The following is a 24,697-nucleotide window of genomic DNA, read 5'->3' on the forward strand; positions in this document are numbered from 1 at the left end:
TCTTCGACTGGGCATGTCCGGGAGAGAACAACCAATTCAGGCAGTGAAGAGCCAAGAAGTAGGATTATACTGACATAAGGAAGAGTTGGAGGTCCTGGTAGTGTTCTGCAGGGAGAGTTGAATATGAAATTATGTTGCTTGTACCCATAGTATTCTCTCTTGTGTCTTAACTGTCTACCCATGAACTACTTCCTCTTTTATTCTTTATTCAAAAATACTTGGTGGGCATCACTATGTGCTAGACTTTCACTGTCCAGTTAGGTAGCCACTAACCACATGTGGCTATTTAAAATTAAAATTAAATCAAATTTAAAATTAAACTCTTCATTTGCACTAGCTACATTTCAAGTGCTTAATAACTATATGAGGTGTAGTGGCTACTGCATTGGACAGTGAAGATATAAAACATTTCCATGATGGTAGAATGTTCAATTGCGTAGTGCTATGCTAGACCCTGTGGGAGCTCTGGTAGCATAGTGGTTCAAACCCACCAGCCACTCCTCGGAAAGAAGATGGGGCAATCTACTTCCGTAGTGATACTGCCTCGGAAACCCAAGGAGGGGTCGCTATGAGTCGGGTCCAACTCGACGGCACATAACAACAACAACAACATGCTAGACCCTGTGTTAGACACCAACAAAACCCACAGTGGTGCAAAGAGTTAACATCCTCGGCTGCTAACCAAAAGGTTGAGGTTTGAGTCTACTCAGTTGTTGTTGTTGTTATGTGCTATCGAGTTGGACATGACTCGTAGCGATCCCTCCTTGGGATTCCGAGGCAGTATCTCTACAGAAGTAGATTGCTCCATCTTCCTTCTGAGGAGTGGCTGGTGGGTTTGAACCACCAGCCTTCTGGTTAGCAGTCAAGTGCCTTAGACACTATGCTACCAGAGCTCCTAAGTCTACCTAGAGGCACCCCAGAAGAAAGACTTGGCAATCTACTTCCAAAAAAGCCACTAAAAACCCTACAGAGCATGATTCTACTCTGATAGACATGGCGTCGCGATGGCAGCTGGTTTAGACACAAACTATTTAGGTGTAAATAAGACTCAGTCACTTGCTCTTATGGAGCTCACAGTCAAATGAGAGAGACAAGTAAATTCACTGCGCTGGGGAAAGTGCAAGGGCTTTGGAAGCTCAGAAGAGGGCAGCTAACCCAGGCCAAAGAAGGGGAGGAACGGTTAGGGAAGATCTGGGAGTAGAGAGGGTGAGGGTTTCCAAGCTGAGGATAAATAGCTAGACAAAGATAGTTGAGGGGATATAAGGGAGACGCTTTGGGAAGAGGATTCAAAGGTGGCAGCTACCACAATGAGCCAGGAAGCTACTAGTGGTTCAGACTGTCGAAACATAGTATGGCTGCAGGGGTAGAAAATGAGGCTAAAGAAGTATGACAAGCCTTAGAGGCCTAATAATTTGGACTTCATCTTACGCATCAGGTATCTATTGTGTATACCAAACCACCCCAAAACTTAGTGGCTTCAAATAACTTTCAAAAAGGACATGGAGGCAGCATCCTACTCTGACCTCCTATAACCTCACAAGGGGTAATAGAGTCACCATCAACAGCCCAAAGCTTATTCCTCTCAGGCCAGACATGCCACCACCCTCCGGCATTTTTACCAAGTCTAACACCAACCATCTCTCCCACGCACTCACTACTTCTCTATTGGGTTTGATAATTCATTGCAATGTCCACACAAGACTCAGACAATACCCACAATTATGGGGTTTGTTAAGGAAGTAATAGGCTACACTTCAGGTTCAGGAGTGATCTCAGAATACAGTTCTTTGATCAGGACAATCTCCCCTCTGCCATGCCCTCAGGCACACCTCTCTGGCTTTTGGCCTCTGCCCAGCTCAGGCAAGTGTTACAAAGCTCTTTTATCTGTCCAATAGGAGCACCTAGGTGCACCCCACTCCACCAGCAAGACTCCTGCCCCAAAGCACTAAGTTTTCTTGCTCAGTGGGCTGGGAAGCCCACTGCTCTTTCTGGTGCCTCTGGCTTCCTCTGCTGGTTGTCTCTTCTGGCCATCCCTGCCAGTTGTCCCTTCCAGTTGTCCCTGCTGTTTCTATGCCAAGGAGGTCCCACACAGGGATCTCAGGTCCAAGGATGCTCTCCACTGCACCTCTGGCTCTTCTTTCTTGATGCCAGTGAGATCCCCACTTCTGCCTCTAAGAGGGCCCATTTTCAGCCTACCAGAATAACAAAACTAACCAATCCCCACATTAGATTTCCATAGAACTTATTTGCATAGTCCTACCCAGTAGTCAGGTGGGAGCCACAGAGATTGGCTAGAAAAGCCATGCCAAGTAATTCACTGTACCACACAACTGTTTATTTGTACCCAATGTGGGTTGGCAAATTGGGCTGAGTTTAGCTGGGCCATTCTTATGATGGCCACTCGTGTAGTTGCAGTCATCTGATGGCTCAACCAGGGCTCAGTGGCTTCAAATAGTCTTACTTATATGTCTGCTGGGAGCTCTGGTGGCATGGTGGTATAGTGCCTAAGGCACCAACCATCTCTCCCACGCACTCACTGCTTCTCTATTGGGTTTGATAATTCATTGCAATGCTTTAAGCCTAAAGCATGGTGTCATCTCCCAAGGAGTCTGCATGCTCAGAGCAGGAGCGTCTTGAGGGCAGGGATCCGGTGATTCACCTTTTTGTTAGTTCAGTGTCCGAGGGCAAAGCAATCAATCAATTCTGGTTGAGTTGCTGGGTTGTGACTGGGAGGAGGGATTACGTTTGCAATCTGCTAACCAGAAGGCTGGAGGTTCAAACCCACCAGCCAGTAGATTGAACAATCTACTTCCATAGTGATCCTGCCTCGGAAACCCAAGGAGGGGTTGCTATGAGTCGGATCTGACGGCAGTGAATTTGAGTTTTTATATGTCTGCTGTTTGGTGCTATTACATGGGCCATATCCCTCAAACAGGGTAGCTTGGACTTCTTCACATACTGGCGATGTTCCAAGAGAATGAGAGCAGCAACTAGAAGGTCTTTTGAGGCTTAAACTCGGAAGTCACACACTGTCACTTCCACCATATTCTGTTGGTCAAAATAAGTTACAAGGCCAACCCTGATGAGAGGAGCTGCATGGAAGAAGCTGCAAAAGGTATATGGCCATTTTTAATCTATCACACCCTGGGATGAGGCTAGCTTGAACCAAGGTGGTGGGTAGAGAGAAGCAGATGTTTTTTTATTTTTAAGATATTCAGGAGACAGAATTGAGAGAGTTTGGGAATTGTTCTTGAGCATGGAAGAAGAGAAGAAGTTACAAATGACTCATTGATATTCAGCTTAAGTGATTGGTGAGAAAAGAAGAGAAGCAGGGTTGGGAGAAGGATGGTATTTCCAGTGTGAGTCATGTCAAAGATGAGGTGCCATTTAGACAGCCAGGTGGAGATGGACAGGAGGCAGGTGGATGGATACACAGGGCTGGCTTGGGAAGGGGTCTGGCTAGAGATACCAATTTGGGAGTCTAAAAGTACTTTAAGCCTAAAGCATGGTGTCTTCTCCCAAGGAGGCTGCATGCCCAGAGCAGGAGTGTCTTGAAGGCAGGGATCTGGTGATTCACCTTTATATTAGTTCAGTGTCCTAGGGCAAAGCAATCAATCAGTTCTGGTTGACAGTTGCTGGGTTGTGACTGGGAGGAGGGATTACATTTGTAGGGAGAGCCCTAAACTCTGAAGTAAAACCAGTATTGCAAGTGGCATGGGCAGATCCCTGTTCCTGCCAGGAGGCAGTCTCCTAACAAGAGGCCACTGACTCGGAAGGCAATGAGAGCCTCATCACTTAGCAAGCACTAAAAGGAGCCAGAGGGACCCCATTAGGAAGCTGTGGAGGGGATTCCCTCCCTGGGCTGGAAGATAGACCAATGGCCAGCCCTGATAAGACTGTGAAGACAAACTTATCTCAAAGTCTATCCACTCACCATGGGGGCCCAACTTTCAGAAAGTCCATAAATTGTCTTTAAAGGCAGTTTTGTTAGCAGCTCAGCACTCCAGAAGATACCTACTGGAGCACAAAAGAAACTTTGTCTAGGATCCCTGACATTCATTCACTCATTCAATAAACATTCAACAAGCCTCTACTGTGTACCAAGCCCTGTACCAGGAATGGATACTTCTAGACTCTATCTAGAAGCAGTGAGGTTGTAGCTATAAAGAGTCCTTTATCTTTTATTTTATTTTTGTGATTTGGGTGAAAGTTTACAGAACAAATTCACTTTCCATACAGCAGTTCACATACACATTGTCTGATGACATTGACAGTTTACCCCAATGCAACATCTCCCCTCCCACTTCCTGCCGATAGTTACCTCTTCCCTGTGTCCATCCCTCCATGCCCTCCTGCCCCCCTGAGCTGTCTCCCTGTTAGTAAACAGACCTTCTTTCTCCCATGATTGTTCTCTCCAAGGGATGTATCTACCTCAGGTACATGTTCAACTCTTATGCCTGTCTTTTATTGGCTGGAAGCCACAGGTGTGGGTTCAATTCCAGACCTGAAGGGCAGCTAGGGGCCATAGTCTCAGTGGTTCCACCAGGCTCTATCAGACCAACAAACCTGGTCTTCCCTTTCCCCCACCCCAAGTGATTTTGAGTTTTGTTCCACATTGTTCTCCCTCTTTATCCAGGATCCCCTACATAGATCCCCCTCCAAGTGGTTGACAGTGGTAGCCGGGCACCATCTAGTTCTTCTGGTCTCATAGTGCTATAGGCTAAGGGTCACATGGTGTACAAGTTACAAGGACTAATTGTTTTCATGAATCTTTGGTTTTCTTCATTCTTCTTTGCTCTGGATGAAGAGAGACCCATTGTTGCATCCAGATGGCTGCTTGCAAGCTTTTAAGATCCCAGTTGCTACTCACCAAAGTAGGAGATGGAACAGTGTTTTGTGTAGTATGTTATGCCAGTTGAGCTTGATGTCCCCTGTGAAGAGCCCTTTATCTTGTAGCTATCAGTTTCAGGAACTGTCTGCCCCAGGAGCTCAAGATGGTATTGAGGCTATCTCTTTGATATGGTGCTTGGTTGTGAAGGTTTGATGAAAGGAATAGAGAAGAGGGGCACTGGGGACATGTCTAAAGGAGGGAGCTCTGCCTGGTGGAATCAGGGAAAACGCCAAATAAATAAGGCAACCTCTACCTGGGCAAATAATAACTTAAAAGATGACATTTATTACGCATTTTCTCAGTGGCTGGCACAGTGGTATCCGCTTTTACTGGATTCTCTAGGCTCTTCCTAGGATGCAGCGGGACCCTAGGCACATCTCTCTTCTTTGGACCTTATCACTGCAGTGTTACAGTAAGAAAGGGGCGGGGCGCTTTCAGCTCAGCCCTTCAAGTGAGCGGAACTAGTGTTTGAGAGTCGGCCAGGGCGCCCGGAGCAGTGTGGCGGGGACTCCCGCCCTAGCAACATGCGCCTCGTTGCTGGGGGTGAGGGACCGAGGCGCGGGAGGGAGGCTGTGGAGAGCGTGAGCTGCGGCTGCCCCCGGGGTTGCCGCCCCCGCCCCCCGCGGACCTCAGCTCGGGGTAGGGCTCGGTCGCGGGTGGGTGTGGAGCTGGATCTGGGAGGAAGGGGCGCAGCGGGAGGGCAGGGAGGTAAGGGTCCTGGTGTTTTCCTGGCTGCAGTCGCCCACCTGGCCCCGATGCGGGGGTGGGTTGGTGGATGTTCTGAGCCGCGGACTTTGGTTGGTCCCCATCTTGGGGAAAAACCCCGTTTCCACCTCCCACATCAAAAATAAGCCTTGCTCGTCCCCATGATGGGCAAGGAGAGGGCCATTTGGGTTCTGAACATGTACTCCCCTGCCAGTCTTTGACGTTTTGGCGTAGTACTGACTCCCTGTGTGACTCTGGGTAAGGCCCTCTTGTTTTCTGGGCCTCAGTTTCCCCTATCTGTATCATTAGACAATATAAACAATGGAAGATAACAGAATAAGGTTTTCATTTCGTAGATTAGGCTACACATAATAAATTATAACATGAACATTATCCAAGTACATACATGTTCTCAAGCTCTTAAGTGCCTTTCTGAATAACCTAGTTACATAGAATTCTTAGCCGTAGTGTGATCAATCACTCTGGCCAGAGGACAAAATTGGCGTCAGTTGCATGTACTCAAGACTCATATATCCATCTGCTCTGGTGACGTAGTGCCTAAGGCACCTGACTGCTAACCAGAAGCCTGGCGGTTCAAACCCACCAGTCACTCCTCAGAAGGAAGGTTGGGCAATCTATTTCCATAGAGATACCGCCTTGGAAAACCAAGGAGGAGTCGTTATGAGTCTGGTCCGACTCCATGACACATAACAACAACAATATATCTTTTCCGTGCCTTTTTGGCATGTATGTTTTGTACATATTATGAATAGTATTAATAGCAGTGAAATTGCTATTTTCATTATTTCTATCATTATTAATCTAGCAATCATGCTACCCGCCACCACACTGCCAAAAAGTTGATTTTGACCCATAGCATCCTTCTAGGACAGAGTAGAACTGCCCCCTAGGATTTCCAAGGCTTTAAATCTTTACAGATGCTATCTCCTTCATCCTTCTCCTTCAGAGCACCTCCTGGGTTTGAACCACCAACCGTTTGGTTAGCAGCCCAGTGCTTAAACCACAGACCTAATCATGTCTAATTCCAAAACTTATGCACTTAACCAAATGTTATGCTGACTATTCTAGGATGCTATTAATTCTTAGAATAAGCTACACTGACTGAACCGGTTTACTTAAATCCCTGAAATAAAGTTGTTAAAATGCAATAAAGATGTATTTCTTCTTTGTAGGTGTTTATAATGAAAATTATAGTCAAGAAATCTACTTAATTATAATTTTGAGTAAATAATGTTTCTGCCTTCATTCTCCAGATCTTTAAATAAAAGGTTTATAGATGATGATTTTGCAAAGCTCCACCATCTCAAATTCTACAAATCATACTTTTCTCATAAAACTATGAACAGTCAGCTCTAGAGGATTTTCGATGAACAGAAGTTCTATGTTATGATTCAAACCAAAATGTGTGATGATGTATTTAAATATATCCTATTTGCATATTTAAAAGTAGTTGCATAACTAACATTATGATATACCTTCCCTAATAGAAATATTGTTAGAAAATTGTTAGTTATATAATGTAAGAATTTTGTAAGATACCTCTTTGTGAGGGAAAAAATCACTCTTAATCTCCTTAAACAAGGTTCTTATTTACCTTACAAATCCGATTTCTGTGCAAACCTATGTTTAGACAGAGAAGAGATTAACTTGAGTATCTTGTCATTAATTACAGAAATTAGGAAGTAGCTGCCTGAACTATTTTCCAAAGGATAAACATTATAAATCTTTGAACAAGGCAGCTCACTACGAAGATCCTATTAGCTTTGGGGTAAGTATTTCTAAAAGTTCTCTCTTCTTTATAATGTTCCATGAATGCTTTTCAGATGGAAAGTGTGATTCTCTGAAGATACCAGCTAAGAATCCAATCAGTTTTAAGCGGAGTTAATCCATTTATAGCATCTGCAGATTCCAGTGACCTAGATTTGTGGATGGATGGCATCTATCCTTAGTTTGATGACAATTTTGAAAAATGGGTTAGCCTGGCAGATAGGAAGCCCTGCATTCTCTATCTATAAACAACACAACATCTCAAGCTTTTTGAAAACGGTCCTAGAATTGTTGCTGTCAGCAGATATTGTGGCCTTTTATACAGAATCCTAGAATGTCCTAGAAGAGACCTTGGATTCACTACAACAGATATTTTTGGTGGACTGTGCGAGCTACTTGAGGTACACAAGTGAGTATGAAAGAGTCCTTACTCTTACCGAGCATGTAAAAATCATCTAGTCTAGTATCCTAATTTCATCAGTGGGAAACAGGCACTCGAGGAGACACCCTGAGAGGAGGCAGACTGGAACTAGAGCCCAGGACTCCACACACCACACGTGTTTTTTCTACTGCATTGTACTTCTGTACTGATCTCTTATTCTTGTCAGGAGGACAATTCTGGCAAATTGAGACAAATCTCAAAACGTAGGCTGAAGCTCTTCTGGAAAAACTCTATTTTTAAATAGTAATGCTTTGAATGAGAATGACTTACTTGGTACGTCCTAGCTGAAGTTCTCTCTGGACAGTTCTTCTGAGAACTGAGATGGGGACTGGGTACTCTAATCATTTAGTTCCCTCAATCTCTAGAGTCCGTGAAAATTTGAAATTCTCTTCTGCATCTCCCTCCTTTTGATCAAGATGTTTCGAATCTTTATGTGATCCATAAGGTTTGTTTGTGTGACTTTTTTTTATTGTGATTTGAGTGAAAGTTTACATAGCAAATTGGTTTTCCATTCAACTGTTGAACGTTTTGTTTCGTGACAGTCCCTTCCCTGAGGTTAGCATTCCGTTTGCCCTTCTTTCCTGTCCCTTTCTGCCTTTTGAGCTTTATCCCTAAGCAACTGCTGCCCTTTTGATCTTGTATAGTTGATTGTTTCTCATATCTGCTTTTGTATCCAATCAATTGCAGTTGTTTGGGTTGAAGTATAAGGTAAAATCCAACTTCACACAGATACGTAGTTGGAAAAGGGTGGACCTCATAGACCCCCTGAAAAGATCTCAGGATCCTTTCAGATCATTGAGTATATGAAGTTTTCAGATCACACTTTGAGTGTAATATAAGTCCTTACTTATATTGTCTCATTTAGCATCTCATTCTCATTACAGAATAGTTTCATGATCCTGGTTCACTATTTAAAAACAATCCGTCAAGCCAGGAAGGTTGTAACAAAGATAATCGGTGCTCTTCTTTTTCAAGAAACTTCACTAGGGCAAATTATTTATTATTTCCAATCACAGTGCTCTATTTTTAAAATTAGTTTTCTTTTTGTTTTCATTCTTAATCTGCTAATGCTTTATTGAAGGGTGTGATTCTAGGGCTAGAAGAATAAGGGAGGGACCACAGCCAGCTGCTGGGAGGAAGTGAGTAGTTGGACCTGTGGGCTTGGGACCATGGTTGCAGGGGACATCAAGTTCATTGTCATAACATACTACACAAAACATTGTTCCACATCCTACTTTGATGAGTAGTGACTGGGATCTTAAAAGCTTGCAAGCAGCCATCTGGACGCAACGATGAGTCTCTCCTCACCCAGAGCAAAGAAGAATGAAGAAAAACAAAGACGCATGGAAACAATTAGTCCAAGGGACTGGTAGACTGTGCAATCCAGAAGAACTGGACGGTACCCAGCTACCACTATCAGACACTCAGAGGGGGATCTGTGTAGGAGATACTGGATAGAGTGGGAAAACAATGTGGAACAAAACTCAAAATCATAAGAAAAAAAAAGGCCAGGTTTGCTGGTCTTACAGAGTCTGATGAAACCTCTGAGACTATGGCCTCTAGCTGCCCTTCAAGTCCGGAGTTGAACTCAGCCTATGGCTTCCAGCCAAATAATAGACAGGCATATGGGCTGAACATTTACATCAGGTAGATACACTCCTTGGAGAGATCAATCATGGGAGAACAGAAGGACAGTGTATGCACAGGGAGACAGCTCGGGGTGCAGGAGTGCATGGGAGGGAAGGACATAGGGAAGAGGTAACTATGGGGAGGAACTGGGAAGAGAACTGTTACATTGTGGGGAATTGCAGTCAATGTCATGAGACAAAATGTATATGAACTGCTGTATGGAAATGAATTTGCTCTGTAAACTTTCACCCAAATCACACACACACACACACACACACACACACAAGAGTAAGGCAGGGAAAGGCAAGAAACCAAATCCATATAATTGATTTGTCTTTTTAAAAAGGATTTATTTGAAAATACAGAAGAAAAAAAAAGATTCTTATTTTATTGTGATAAAATATACATAACAAAATATTGCCATGTCAACCAGTTTTATGTGTATAATTCATTTACATTAATTACTGAAAGGATTATTTTCAGCTTTTTAATTGTAAAAATATATATAACACATTTGCTGATGTAGCATTTTTCACTCATACAATTTAGTGACATCAGTCATGTTGTACAACCATCAACAATATCTATTGTCACATTTTCTGTCACTATAAACAGAAACCCAATGCTTCCTAACAATGAGTCCCTCCCGCCCATGTTGTTATGTGCCATCGAGTTGGACTCGATTCCTAGCGACCCCTCCTTGGGTTACCAAGGTAGTATTACTAGAGAAGTAGATTGCCCAACCTTCTTTCCGAGAAGTGGCTGGGTTTGAACTGCCAGCCTTCTGGTTAGCAGTCAAATGCCTTAGGCACTATGCCACCAGAGCTCCCATATAAGTGAAAGCATATGGTATTTATCCTTCTGTGATTGACTCACTTCACTGAGCGTAAGGTTTTCAGTGTTCTTCCATATTGAAGCATGTATCAGGATTTCATTCCTTTTTATGTCTGAGTAATATTCAGTTGTATGTATCCAGTCATCTGTTGGCTATTTAGGTTGTTTCTACTTAAAAGAATTTATTTTTAACATAAGCATTATACCAGTATTGTACCTAACAAAATGAACAATATACATTCTTCTTTTTACTAAACAGGGACCACAACTTCTAACAGCCACAAGGGATGCTGCCACTCAGGTGCCAACTGAAACAAGCTTCTCTCCGGCAGGTTTTGTGTAGGTCCTGGGCTGTGATGGGGAAACTGCAAAGCAAACTCAAACACAGCACTTACAAATACAGGTACAGCAGTCCCACCCTGGGACCCCAAGCCTTTTCGTCCCCACTAACTCTCCACTTAAAGAGAAGGCCCACAGTGAGTGTAAATGGCTTTTCCTGAACAGTCGGATTGATCTATTATCTGTGGATCAAAAACAGTTCTTATCAGCTAGTGTCTGCACTGTACAGGGAGGGGCCCTACATCTTTGGGATCTTTGGGAATGATCTCTAGTGTGAGTAAAAACTACTGACTTCTTCCATCAGGATTCCCCTTTATTAGAGCACAAACATTCAGTCCTCTGGTAGTGTCAGAGTAAGAATAGCATTGCTGGCAATGTCAGCACGCCTTCTTTCGCTCCTCCTTTTCCAGTGGAACTTACTGCCTTAGCCCATGCTTCTTCCTTTTGCTCCACTCTCCACTCACCCATGTGACCAGGCCCCTCATTTTCCTCTTCTCTTTGGCAGGCCTGATGGCATTATAGAAGAGAGGCTTCAAACTAAAACCTCTCAAGAGTATAGCCCGGCCCACGTGGAAACCGTCTCTGCTGTCGCTGCCCTGAACTCAGACCTTTGTGTCTCCGGAGGGAAAGATAAGGTGCGGCTTGCAGTGGGAACCAGCCTATCATAGGAAGGGGGAGCTATTTTGTAAGGAAGTCCAGGTTATGCATTTCTGGCAGCAGTGTTGACCAGTGTAAAAATAGAGACTTTAAGTCTTGTAGACTGGCTTTCAATCCTTGATCTGCCACTTTGCTACTTTGGGGAAGGCTTTTAATTTTGTTTGTGCTTCAGTCTCCTTATCTGACATAACCAAACCAAACTTACTGCCGTGGAGTCGTATCCAATTCATGACCCCTCTTTGGATTTCCGAGGCGTATCACTACAGAAGTAGATTGCCCAACTTTACTTCCAAGGAGTGGCTGGTGGGTTTGAACCACCAACCTTCCGATTAGCAGGTTAGCAGTCAAATGCCTTAGGCAGTATGCCACCAGAGCTCCCTTATCTGTTACACAGGGATGATAATCTCAACCTTATGGGACTGTTGTAAGTGAAAGAACATAGGTAACATCCTTTGCACTATGGTAGACCACCCACATGCTCTTTATAAATGGTGAGTAGTAGTTTTCTGGCCAACCTATTTTTACACCTACCCGCAGACAGCATAGTGGCTAAGACACTTGCCTGCTAACCAGACGGTTGGCGGTTCAAACCCACCAGCCACTCCTCGGAAGGAAGGTTGGGCAATCCTACTTCCGTAGTGATACTGCCTCGGAAACCCAAGGAGGGGTCGCTATGAGTCGGGGCCGACTCGACGGCACATAACAACAACAACAACAACCCGCAGACACACAAGACATTTGTTGGTGAGAGGTGCTTCCCTGTCTCTTCTTTACGCCGTCCTTTTGCTGAAATCTCTATACTAGGGCGCACTGTGATTCCTTCCTGTTTTGTCCTCCCCTCCATTGTCACTTTGAATCTGGTTACTTTTTCTTCTTCATGTTTGGATCTCTTATGGTGCTTACAGCTAGGATATTGGTAGCAGAAATGCTGATTTTTCTTGTAATGAATAATACTAGTAATTCCTCTCATTTTCAATAGCCTTTCAGAATCTTCAGATTCCATTTGTACACTGTATTTCATTGATTCTAAGATGCACAGCTTTTCACATTTTAACTCCTCTGAAATCAGTATGCATCTCAAAATTGATGATAAAGCATGGTGTCATAGTTTCATTTGCAACACTTGTCTTCAAAGCTGGTATCATGGTATAATTTGCAACATTTTTATCTTAAAATTTGTATCATCTTCCCCAAACCCACTACTATCGGATCAGTTCCGACTCATAGCAACCTCCGTAGTGTTTCCAAGGTTGTAAATCTTTATGGAAGCAGACTGTCTTATCTTTTTCCTGTGGAGCAGCTGATGGGCTCAGACTGCCAACCTTTTGGTTAGCAGACCAATGCCTTAACCACAGCACCACCAGAGCTTTTTATATCATCTTAGATATGTGAAATTTTGTTTGTGTGATCCTGACTCACACCTGTGAGGAATGGATAGGGCAAAGATTATCCTTTCCATATTGCAGGTTAGGAAACTGGAGTTTCAGCTAGGTTAAGTGCTAGCAGTGTTCCTTACTCTCTAACGAGGAGAATTATAGAGGCTAGGCCAGAGTAAAGGGCCCTGGTGGCAAAGTGGTTAAGCACTCAACCAGTAAAAGGTTGGCAGTTTGAACCCATCAGCCAAAATGTGGTATTTTGCTTTCATAATGATAAGCACTCAACCACTAAAGGTTGGCAGTTTTAACCCATCAGCCAAAATACTGTATTTTGCTCTTGTAATGATTAAACCCATTGCCATTGAATCTTAGTGACTTCAAAACCCTATGAGGCAGTTCTGCTCTGTCCCTTAGGGTCACTGTGACTCAGAATCAACTTGATGGCAATGTTAGTTCAGAATATTGCTTTTAAAATCCCATTTAGGGTAAGTAATGCTTATGTTAAAACACTAAGTGGAAAAAAAATTGGATATCTGGATTTTATTACCATTTTTTAAAATTTTTATTGTGATTTGGGTGTAAATTTACAGAGAAAATTCATTTTCCATACAGCAGTTCATACATATTTTGTCTCATAACATTGACTGCAATTCTCCACAGTGTAATAACTCTCCTCCCACTTCCTCCCCATAGTTACGTCTTCCCTATGTCCTTCCCTCCCATGCACTCTCACTGCCCCGAGCTGTCTCCCTGTGCAAACATTGCCCTTCTGTTCTCCCATGACTGATCACTCCAAAGAGTGTATCTACTTGATATAAATGTTCATCCTATGACTGTCTCTTGTTTAGCTGGAAGCCACTGGAGTGAGTTTAATTCCAAACCCAAAGGGCAACTAAGGCCATAGTCTCTGGGGTTTCACCAGCCTCTATCGGACCAACAAACCTAGTCTGTTTTTTTTCTTTTTATGATTTTGAGTTTTGTTTCACATTGTTCTCCCACTCTTGGATATCTGAACTTTAAACAAAAGTATATACCCAGACAAAAGGTGGGAAATTGAAATTTTTAACAGTTATTCTCTCTGACTGTTGGGATTGTGGATGAGGTTTTTTGTTGTTTTTTTTTTTTTTTTAAATTTAAAAAAGAAGCATAATACAATTAGAAGAAAAAAAACATCTAATCCCATATAGCATTCTCCCTTACTGTCTATAACCAGAACCTCCACCTGAATCAATTCCTTTTGGAGAGTGTTTTCCTAAACCCATCAGTAAGGCTTAGAGGAATGACCCAGAGTCTTAGGGAGAGACAGAGAAGCCATTGGGAGGAAAGAAAAGAAGCCCAGAGTAAGAGAATATGAGGAGGGACAGAACAGTAAAACTCTTAATGCTTGAAGCCAATCCCTTGACCTTAGTTACAAGGGAATAATTAAGATGGGCAGTGAAGTAAAGGCTTGTTTTCTTTGAGTGGTTAAACTAAAGTATTCTAATGACTCTCTGCAGACAGTTGTGGCCTATAATTGGAAAACTGGAAGTGTGGTGAAAAGGTTCAAAGGACATGAACGTGAAATCACCAAGGTAATTGTCTATTGTTATTAAGGAAGGCGTTTGGAACTGAATAAGGAATATCAAATAGCTCTAGCTATTAACAACGAGTGAATGTCCAGTCTTAAGGAAAAATGCAAAGGCTTCACTTTGTTGTAAAGCCTCACTCTAGGAAAAAGAAAGTAAACCATTCATTTAGCTATTTATACAAGTAGGTTGGGCCCATTTTTCTTTTTAATCCTTTAATAGCTTAGGTGGTAAACAGAGGAATAGCTGAGTAGCATGTAGCTCTCTCTGACCTATCCTAACTTAACAAGGGACATGTATTGAAGGTTTACTGTGTGTAGAAAAAATGTAGCTAGAAAAATGATAGACTCTCTGTGCTAAGGGACCTACTAGTCTAGTTGTAGGGGGAAAAAAGCCAACAAAAGTTAAATAAAAATTAATTTTTAAAATAATTAAATTAAATTTGTTAGATTATAGAGTAGGGTGTGCTTCCGGGAAATATTATAGAGAATGCCAATTTATTTAACTCTCCTTAGGTTTCCAAGGCTGTATCTCTATGGAAGTAGATTGCCCAATCTTCCTTCTGAGGAGCAGCTGGTGGGTTTGAACCACCAGCCTTTTGGTTAGCAGTCAAATGCCTTAGGCCACCAGAGCGCCCTTGAAATCTACCTAAATGAACAAAAAGTTAATATACAAACTCTGTCTGTAATGAAGCTAGGCATCAGCCACAATCCCATAGCACAGAAGATAAATATCTGCCAGATTGGGCAAATCTGGTGCAAAAAGACTTCTTTAAGGTATTAAAAAAGCAAAGATGCCATTTTGAGGACTAAGACATATCTGACCCAGACCATGGTGTTTGCAATCACATCATATGCATATGAGAGCTGGACAATGAATAAGGAAGACTGAAGAAAAATTGATTCATTTGAATTATGGTGTGGCTGAATTAGATACGGCTTCAGATAACAGAAAGCCCAAATAACAGTGGTTTAAACAAGTAAAAGTTGGTGTGGTGGTTCCATGGTTATGAGGAGCCAGGGTCCTTCTGTCTTTCTCATCTACCATTACTACTGCTCAGTTTCCTTCTTCAAAGTTACTTCTGTGCTAAGGAAAAAGAGACCCAGATTCAAACAGGTTCTGTTGAGACCCTTTTATTAAGCCTTTGACAGTACAAAGACAAAACAGAGACATTCATCTGGATGAGGGAGACTATCACCATTTACACAGTACAGAAAGCTGAATGGGGTCATTGGTAAGAGTACAAAAGACAATCTCCACAAGATCATGACTGGTGGCAGGTCAACCCATCACTGTCGCAGGTGGGACAACAAAAGCAGGAAGGACCATGATTGGCATATTTCACAACTGAAGATTGAAGAGGGTTACAGGACTGGGTTCCGGGGCTTGACGGTCAAAGTATAACTAATGACTATGTGCCCCTGAGTCATAGCCACAAGGTGGCTATAAGAAAATACCAGGACCCCAACCTTTAAATTAGATAAGGACCCACCCAGGCAAGTTCCCTGGTTCTTTATGCGAGTATAATGTGCTTTCAACCACACTCTTCCTGAGGGCAAACTGCCTCTCCCTAGGTTTGTCCCAGACTTGTCTATGCATAGCCACAATACTGATTTACTGGTCAGAAAGAACTCAAATGGCATCTGAATTTATGTCAAGACTCAAAATGGAGTTAGGGCTCCTATACACTGCAGCCCTCTACAAACCAGGTGCTTTAGAATTTAAGCTCTAATACACGTTGTAGTTACAAGATGGCTGCTGTAGCTCCAGTCATCATATCTGATTTCAAGACAGCAAGAAGGAAGAAGGAGCAAGAGCAAAAGATTGTGCCTTCCAGGTCCTTATAAGTTTCCCGTAAGTATCACTCTGCTTACTTCTCATTGGCCACTGTCTTCAGGGGAGCTACAAGATTTCATTTTGTAGCTGAGCACATTGGCATATTCACTGTTACTGAATGAGAATGGGAAAATGGGTGATGGGTACACTTCTTGCAATCTGCTTCTGTACATATTAATACAAAAATTTAAAAATGAAGTATTAGCAAATAGAATCCAACTTTTTGCTAAAAGAATAGCATACCATGACTGAGCTCCTCCTAGGAATGGAGAAATGGCTCAGTATTAGGCGATTGGTAAATATAATTCTCTATGTTAATTGGTCAAAGAGAGAAAAACATGATCAACTCAGTAGATCAAAGGATCCATCATCTACTTCTGCTAAAGTAGACATAAATAGATCTTTATGTGATTAAAAATTAAATATAAAAGAAGAACAATATCTCTTTAAAAAGAACATTAAATGAATAACATTTCAATGTAAAGTGAGGTATTATGGAAAATAGTTATGATTAATAAGACAAAACATGTGAGGCTATAACATGGTACAGTTTTAGATGTGATGGTGATGAAGTACCAGTTTTGAGGATCACCCAAACAGAAGTTCTGTAGGAGACCAAAGAGGAGAGAGGTTCCTGTGGAGGAGGGAGAGTCTGAGGAGGCTTCGCAGAGGAGGTGAAATTTTAGCCTTACTTTAGAGTTGTCGTGAGTCTGTTCTGAGTCACAGCAGCTCTGTGCATACAAAGTAAAATTGCTCCATAAGATTTTCAGAAGCGCCAGGTCAGTCTTTGGAGGTGTCTCTGGGTGGGTTTGAACCACCCACCTTTTAGTTATTAGTCTAGCGCTTAACAATTTGCACCAACCAAGGACTTCTTACTTTGAAGGGCAGGGAGACATTCTGCTATGTAAAGAGGAAAGGGTAGGCTTGTGTTGAGACAGGTGGAAATTGAAACTGGCCTTGTTGTCTTTTCAAATTTAGGTATTACTCTCTCGAAAAACTAAGTATGGGACAGTTATGCAACACTTTTTTTCCTGTTTTAAAGTCCAATTGAGTGAGCACACCAGAGCTGTTGATTGGGGCTTTTTCCCTGAGCAGGTAGCCTGTATTCACCAATCAAACCAGTTCTTCAGTGCCTCTCGTGACAGGATGGTCATGCTGTGGGACTTACATGGTTCCTCACAACCAAGACAGCAGTTCTCAGGCCATGCCATGGTGGTCACCGGATTAGCTGTGAGTCCAGGTAAAATAAAGCAAATCTCTGCCCAATACCCTTGTACTTCCTGCAAAGCTCTACTCAAGCCCCATCTCATGGGCTGTCTTCTTGCCATTGTCTCCAAAGACTCCACACAGCTGTGCACTGGTTCCCGGGACAACACCATGCTTCTGTGGGACGTTGGAACTGGAGAGAGTGTGGAGAGAGCTTCTGTCTCCAGAAACCTGGTATGAATTTAAACCTGGTACAAAGCAGGGCGTCAGGAGGGAGCATGGAGTGGGGAAAGGACCTGGAGGAGAGATCAGGATACCTGCAACCGGGCAGTGGGAATGAGAACCCAAGCCTCTACTGCCAGGTTGCAATTCCACTAGTTTACACTGGATTTAAAAAGGCTCTTTTCATTTATTCCTTCAAAATATGGTCATTGTACTTTTTCCTATGGGCCAAACACTGCTGGGAGCAGGCTTAGTGATCTAGGACACAGTCTCTGCCTCACAGCTATGCTTGTTTTGTGCATGTGCATCATTCAGGGAAATAGGCATTGCCTTTTGCTTTTATGTGTAATCTGTTCTGCTTGTGAAGTCACAGTGTAGTTGTTGTTAAGTGCCGGCGAGTCGTTTCCGACTCATAGCGACCCCATGCACAGCAGAACGAAACACTGCCCGATCCCGTGCCAGCCCCACAATCCCTGCTATACTTGAGCCCATCATCGCAGCCACCGTGTCAATCCATCTCGTTGAAGGCCTCCCTCTCTTTCGTCGACCCTCCACCCCACCAAGCATGACATCCTTCTCCAGGGAATGGTCCCTTCTGACAGCATGACCAAAATAGGTGAGACGAAGTCTGGCCATTCTTGCTTCCAAGGAGCATTCTCTCAGCCCCAGGGACAACTCAGGGATGCACAAAACAGCAGGGCAGAAGAGCAGGAGAAAGGGGTTAAAGCCAGGAAGCCAGACAGAGGTACAGTCAGCCACAGGGACCCAGTTGGGGGTGATACGAGAGGTCTCCAACAGCAAGACAAACTTGTCTGTCGGTTTGTCCTACTGTGGTGACATGTAGACATGAGTTTTGAGGCTGAGCCTCTGGTGTTTAAAACCCAGCGAGTGCACCTGGTGCACAGGTAACAGCCCAGTTTGTAGACTGAGACAGACTAGGAAGAAGGAAGAGGCCGTCCACTTGTGAAAGAATTGGCCAGGGAAAACCTTATGAATAGCAAAGAAACACAGTGTAGTAGGGGACTGGTATATAAACTACACATACTTTGGGCCAGACACACCTGGCTTCAAAACTTAAATTCTTAATGTTTTAGTATCTTCATGAGGTTCTTCAGAGGTTACAGTGAGACAGTGTATGTGAAATACCCATCATTATGGCTGACAGATGTCCCTTTAGAAGTTGTCAAACTTCAGTTCTGTTCATCTTTGCTGATTTTAAAGACAACTGACAATGGCCAAATATGCTTGCCCTGTGTCCTCCATATCTGTGGAGGTTGTAAGGAAAGAAAAAGGAACTATGGTGGTGCAATGGTTAAAAACATTTGGCTTCTAACCAAAAGATCAGTAGTTGGAACCCACCAGGTGCTCCACTGGAGAAAGATGAGGCAGTCTGCTTCTGTAAAGATTTAATGTCTTGGACACCCTATGGGGCAGTTCTATTCTGTCCTGTAGGGTCACTGTGAGTCAGAAGTGACTTGATGGCAGTGGGTTAGGTTTTTCAGTAAGCAAAGAGAATCTGTCACCTTTTTGAGAACTGTTTCATGTCTTGCCCAGCAGGGGGCTGCAGAGATAAGCTCTTCACAATAGAGTCTGTGGCAGTAGGTTTGGTTTTTGGAACCTGATAAGACCTTACCGTTCCAGCTCCATGGTCTCTCCTGGGGCACCAGCTCTCTCTCTCCTCAGCTCCCTCCTGAACTGCCACCAGACTAGCAGTTCTCGACCAGAGAGCTGGGGTTTCAGGCACTGTAAGGTGTTCCCAGCTGACCCAGCTGATACTGTTGCTGTTGGGAACCTCAGAGCATAACTGTGGGTATCTGCAAAGCATAAAATCCCTCTAAGTCGCATTTACCAGTTCAGCATCCTTGAGGAGTTGAGATGCTATTTGGCACCGTTTATAGGAATTACCTCAGAGGAATGACTTGATATGGAGACCTTTTGAGAAAGTTTGTTTCTTCCAGGTCACACACCTGTGCTGGGTCCCCAGAGAACCATATATCCTACAGACCTCTGAAGATAAAACCATCAGGTAGGCTTACTGGGCCACAGTGACAGTGTTTCTGGTGAAGTGTATATGGTTCCCATGCTTACAAGCTCTGCCCTCACTCTGCTTCCCCGTATTGCTGGGCCCCTCGCAGAATCTTCTGCCCTCTACATTTCTCTGGTGCTGGGGCCTTTCCGACCTGGCCCCTCGAATCAGCTGGGAAGAAGTTGGATGCTGGGAGGTCAGGAGAGAGCCCTGTTCTTGGTAGTATCAAAGTAGCTAATTCCACCAGCCCCCACTGTGTGACTGTGTTCAGATTAATTGGTAACATGGATTGGTAATGTGCTTCCCCGGCCCCTTCACACTACCCTGCTCAGCTGCTGCTCGTTTGGTTATCAGTCATTCATCCCTCAGATGAAGCCCTCTGTGTCTGTGGGGGAGCAGGCTCAGAATCTGCATCAGGGGAGGCAAGTGGAGTAACTAGTGCATAGGCTAGAGAACAGGACTAGGAACTGTGGATCTCAGAAGACTCAACTTAGAAAGTGGTGGGAATGAGACAGAGGCAAAAATGAGACAGAAATTAAAGAAAACCCTTTCCAGTGGACCCCCTCCCCAAAGTTGTCCAAGGCCTATAAACCTTTTATATCTGGTTCTGGAGGGATGAATGTTCTTCTGTACCTTAATAAGTATCTGCCCCTCCCCCAAGTCTGTTGAAAACAGTGTCCCAAAAGAACCAAATTAACAAAGTAGCTTGCACACTTAGGATGCTTGGTCTACATTCCTGTTACCTAGATCGCAAAATAGAAAGAACTCAGATGTCGTTCAGTTTGGCTACTTCCTTCCAGCTTTGGGGTCTTATGTTGATCTGGTTCATGTTGTTGTTTTTAGGTAATCACGGCATTCCATTCCGACTGGCTGAAGCAGGAAAGAGCCAAGGCTTTTATGTTAGTGGGCTGTCTACTCAGACACATTTACTACAGACTCATTTCCTGCTGTAATGTCTTTCAGATTATGGGATAGTCGGGGGCTGCATGTGGCCCACTTGTTTCCTGCAAAACAGCACATTCAGACCTACTGTGAAGTCAGTGAGGATGGATACACATTTCTCTCCTGCAGCAATGGCTTTGGAGGAGAAGGTTGTGAAGCTACGGTAAGCGGTTGTGTGGGATTCAGGGGTCTGGGTGCTGTTGAGCAAATGAGTGATCTGGCCTCATGCCAGTAGCTGGGCAGTCTCTGCTAGTGGCTCAGGCCTGCCCCAAATGCATATTGTAAATTGTCCTTTGTGTTCTAGATGCTTCTCTTAGAGGAACATCTCTTGGCCTAGGCTCCTCTGAATTGGTAGTAGAAAAGATACCATGAGAGTCAAGATAAAAACTAAGAAACCAAACTCACTGCTGTTGAGTCGATCCTGACTCATAGAAACCCCTTCTTGGCTTTCTGAGGCAGTATCTCTACGGAAGTAGATTGCCCAATCTTCCTTCCCAGGAGTGGCTGGTGAGTTTGAACTGCCAGCCTCTGGTTAGCAGTCAAATACCTTAGGCACTTATGCCACCAGTGCTTAGGGAGTAGCTAAACTAAAAGTAGCTAAAATAAAAGTGGTTTGCTGCTGCCTCTACTCCGTGCAGACCCTAGAAAGAGAAGAGTGAAGGGGATATTTGAAGAACCAAATGTATTCCTACTGTAATGTATTCCATACACATGTGGTCACAGTGAGGGAAGTCCCAGCTCTTTAGGAAGTTTTAGAGCTTCAGCTCTGGTCCAGGGTCTACTCCATTCCTTCCCTGGCATTTAATTGTGAGACAGATTGCCTAGGCTCCTTCAAAGTACCTTGGATTCTTAATTGTAGAGTATTGGTTACAAATGATCAATCATGGGAAAACAGAAGGGCAGTATTTGCACAGAGAGATAGCTGAAGGGGCAGGAATGAATAGGAAAGAAGGACACAGTGAAGAGGTTACTACAGGGAGGAAGTAGGAAGAGAGCTGTTATATCATGGGGAATTGCAGTCAATGTCATAAGACTAAATGTGTATGAACTGCTGTATGGAAAATGAATTTGCTCTGTAAACTTTCACCAAAATCACAATAAAAACTAAAAAAGAAAAAAAGAATATTGATGACATATACAAATAGAATGATTATAGCTCCCATTTAACATTTATTGTGTGGCAGGCATTGGGCTAAGCCCTTTACATACATTATCTCTTTTAATCTTTAAAACTACCCTGTGAGGTCAATGACATGAGACAAAGTATATGTGAACTGCTGTATGAAAAGTGAATTTACTCTGTAAATCTTCACCCAAATCCTAATTAAAAAAAAAAAAAAAACTACCCTGTGAGTTAGGTACTATTGTAATTCCCATTTTATGGATGAGGAAATAGAGTCATGGCAAGTTGAAACTTCTTGCCCAAGACCACACTCTAGTAAGTGATAGATCATGGAGTTGAATCCCCAGGCTACTGATGCAGCTTCTCTTCTCCAAGCTAAGTGTTTCTAGTTCCTATAGCTGATCCTTGGATGACATAGTTTGCTGTGACTTTATTATTTCTTGGACATAGTTCAATTTGCTTTTATCCCTGAACATTATTCTCCAGATGTGGTTTGATCTGTATCAACAAGAGTGGGACTTGTGGGATTGTCATCTTCCTTGTTGTAGACACTAGTCTTCATGTATCAAGACTCAGCAGACACCCCACTTCCCATCATGCTGAAGGACCTGAGCTTGCGCTTCCTTGGCCATGATGAGAATAGCCATCTTCATTCCATCCTTAGCCATGGCTGTAGGGACATAATTGTTACTTAATGCAATCACTGGGTGGATGGGTGGTTGAGTCCGTGAATGGGATGGATGAAGACAAGGAGCAGCTAGATGAAGAGGTAAGTAGAGGGAATGGTAGCTCATGGGAAGGTAGAGAAATGAGTATTAATGAAAGTGAAATGTGTATGAAGCTAGTTGTTGTTGTTGTTATGTGCCATTGAGTCGGACCCGACTCATAGCGACCCTCTTTGGGTTTCCGAGGCGATATCACTATGGAAGTAGATTGCCCAACCTTCCTTCTGAGGAGTGGCTAGTGGGTTTGAACCACCAGCCTTCCGGTTAGCAGTCAAGCACCTTAGGTGCTACACTACAGAGCTCCAGTATGAAGCTAGAGGAATATGTGTTTGTGAACTGTTCTATGCCATTTCTTTGCAGTTGTGGGACCTAAGGCAGACACGCAACAAAATATGTGAATATATGGGACATTTCCAGACAGTTGCATCTGGTGTGTTTCTACCAAAAGCATTGGCCTTGATGCCTATAATTGCTACCGCATCACATGACTGCAAGGTGAAGATTTGGAATCAAGACACTGGAGGTAAGGAGTCTGCAGTCAGTGCTTCTGAGAAAATACTGGAAGTCCTAAAGACTTCCTTAAAACCTTCCTTCTATTGGCTAGCATATACAGTGCCACCCACGTCCTGCCACTGTCCAGTTCCCTAGCGGGTAAGCAATGATATCAAGATGCCAGGACTTCTCTGTTCAACCTCTTACTAGAAGCCATCATCACTAAGTACCCCCTGGTACTGTGTTGTTTAGACTCATTCCTGAGAGCTCAAAAATTCTTCCATCCTGAGGTCCCTCATCTAGCTTTAACTTGTGATGTTCAAGAATTGCCACTTTTGAATTCATCTTTCGAGAACTAAAATGTGAGCATCAGCCTTTGGTGGGGTGAGGTGAGTAAGGATAGTCTCAGGACTCTCCTGTTTTGACTGCAATAATGTCGTGGCACTTCAAAGCACCAGAGAAAAGAGATGTCGTGTGGAACCCAGCTCCCTAGTGTCCTCACTGCAGTGGTATGCAGGAGCTGGGTCCTGTCAGCCAGGTGTTAAATATTCTGGAATTTTGTAAGCTAGTGTTTTAATTGTTGGTAGTTTGAAATCTGGTCATTATGAAAATTGGCAAATGCCATGAATGAATTTGTTTTCCTTCTAGAAAGCTAGTTTATCAACATCCCCAACGTGTCCGTGCTATTCTGTCCTGGCCACAGAGTTCTGCCAGAGACAGGAATAGCATGTAGTTAGAGAACGTCAGACCATGTCCTTTCCACACCAATTTTCCAGAAATTCAGCTCCCAGCAGGGGGAGATAGGGTAGCCCCTGCAGGGAAAACACATGGGATCACATCTGGAGGCACGTGCACAAACAGCTGTGTGCAAGGCATTCATCCACAGTTGGGCCGGCCCTGCTGTACCTTCACGTCGATTTGCCTTCTCCAGTTCCCCCAGCGCCACAGATGCAGGAGGTGGGCTGAGCGGACATTTAGATTTAATGATGGTAAACAGAGACCAGGGTAAACAAGATCTGACCTGACCAAGTGGCATAAGTGAGGCCCACCAGTGACCGGTGGTTCTTAAAAGAGTAGCCTCTGAGCTGCAGGTGGAGGGAGCCTGGAAGCCCTCAAAGATGGAACCCCACATTTCCCTATTATCCTTAGCAAGGCCCCCAGGACACCAGCAGCTGTTGAGTATCTTTATCTGTTTTTCTCGACCCCTGCCGCCTTTGTTTGCTAGGCAGGTAGCCTTAGCAGGGAAGGCCCTGGTTGTCTGAACATCCTTCCAGGTGCTTCATGTCCTTGGTGCATGTGCCATTCCCTGCAGTTGAAGCTTTAGGAGTCGCCCAGGTTCTGGCTTCCCATCTGGAGTCCTGTCCTCTGAAGTGTGCAGTGCCCATCTTACATGGGTTAGATACGTGCAGCCCATGTTTTATTTCCTTGAGTTTCTCTGGAAGACACTTCACTTCTTCGTATTGCACTTTTGGTCTAACCTGCTGCTTTCCCTTCTTCTGTAGCCTGCCTTTTCACTCTGTCTCTGGATGGAGCAGGGCCTTTGACTTCCCTGGCTGTTGGCGACACCGTCTCCTTATTGTGTGCAAGTTTCAGCAGAGGAATTCATTTACTCCGAGTGGACAGCCGCCGAGGGCTGGAACTGCGGGAAGTGGCAGCATTCTGATGCTGAGAGACGTTCACGGGATAGTATCAAACCCTGGCCCTTCCTTTCTCCGTGTGGCTTTGTGTTTTCTCACATTATGTTCAGGGGAGAGGGGGGTGGGGCTGGTTGGTTCTGCTTAAAGTTCACTTAGAAGGTCTATCAGTGCTCGAAGTTAATTTAAATCCAGTAACTCAGAATCAGGTATAGACTGTCAGAATAAGAGACTAAACAGAAAGTTCTCTCAGTCAGAGTTAAAT

At 43.8% G+C, this 24,697-nt stretch overlaps 1 protein-coding gene across 1 annotated transcript; it reads left to right on the forward strand.

Annotated features, from left to right (window-relative positions):
- Positions 1-10,576: 10,576 nt before the first annotated feature.
- Positions 10,577-24,461, forward strand: WDR31 (WD repeat domain 31). The gene is made up of 9 exons (XM_007936699.1): positions 10,577-10,692; positions 11,134-11,263; positions 14,158-14,232; positions 17,158-17,302; positions 17,402-17,502; positions 19,449-19,516; positions 20,480-20,621; positions 22,667-22,829; positions 24,301-24,461. Exons 1-9 carry the CDS (start codon positions 10,577-10,579, stop codon positions 24,459-24,461), a joined length of 1,101 nt encoding a protein of 366 aa, XP_007934890.1.
- Positions 24,462-24,697: the final 236 nt, after the last annotated feature.

Source organism: Orycteropus afer, unplaced genomic scaffold (assembly GCF_000298275.1).
Source record: "Orycteropus afer afer isolate SDZICR_OR568_19922 unplaced genomic scaffold, OryAfe1.0 scaffold00037, whole genome shotgun sequence".
NCBI classification, from domain to species: domain Eukaryota; kingdom Metazoa; phylum Chordata; class Mammalia; order Tubulidentata; family Orycteropodidae; genus Orycteropus; species Orycteropus afer.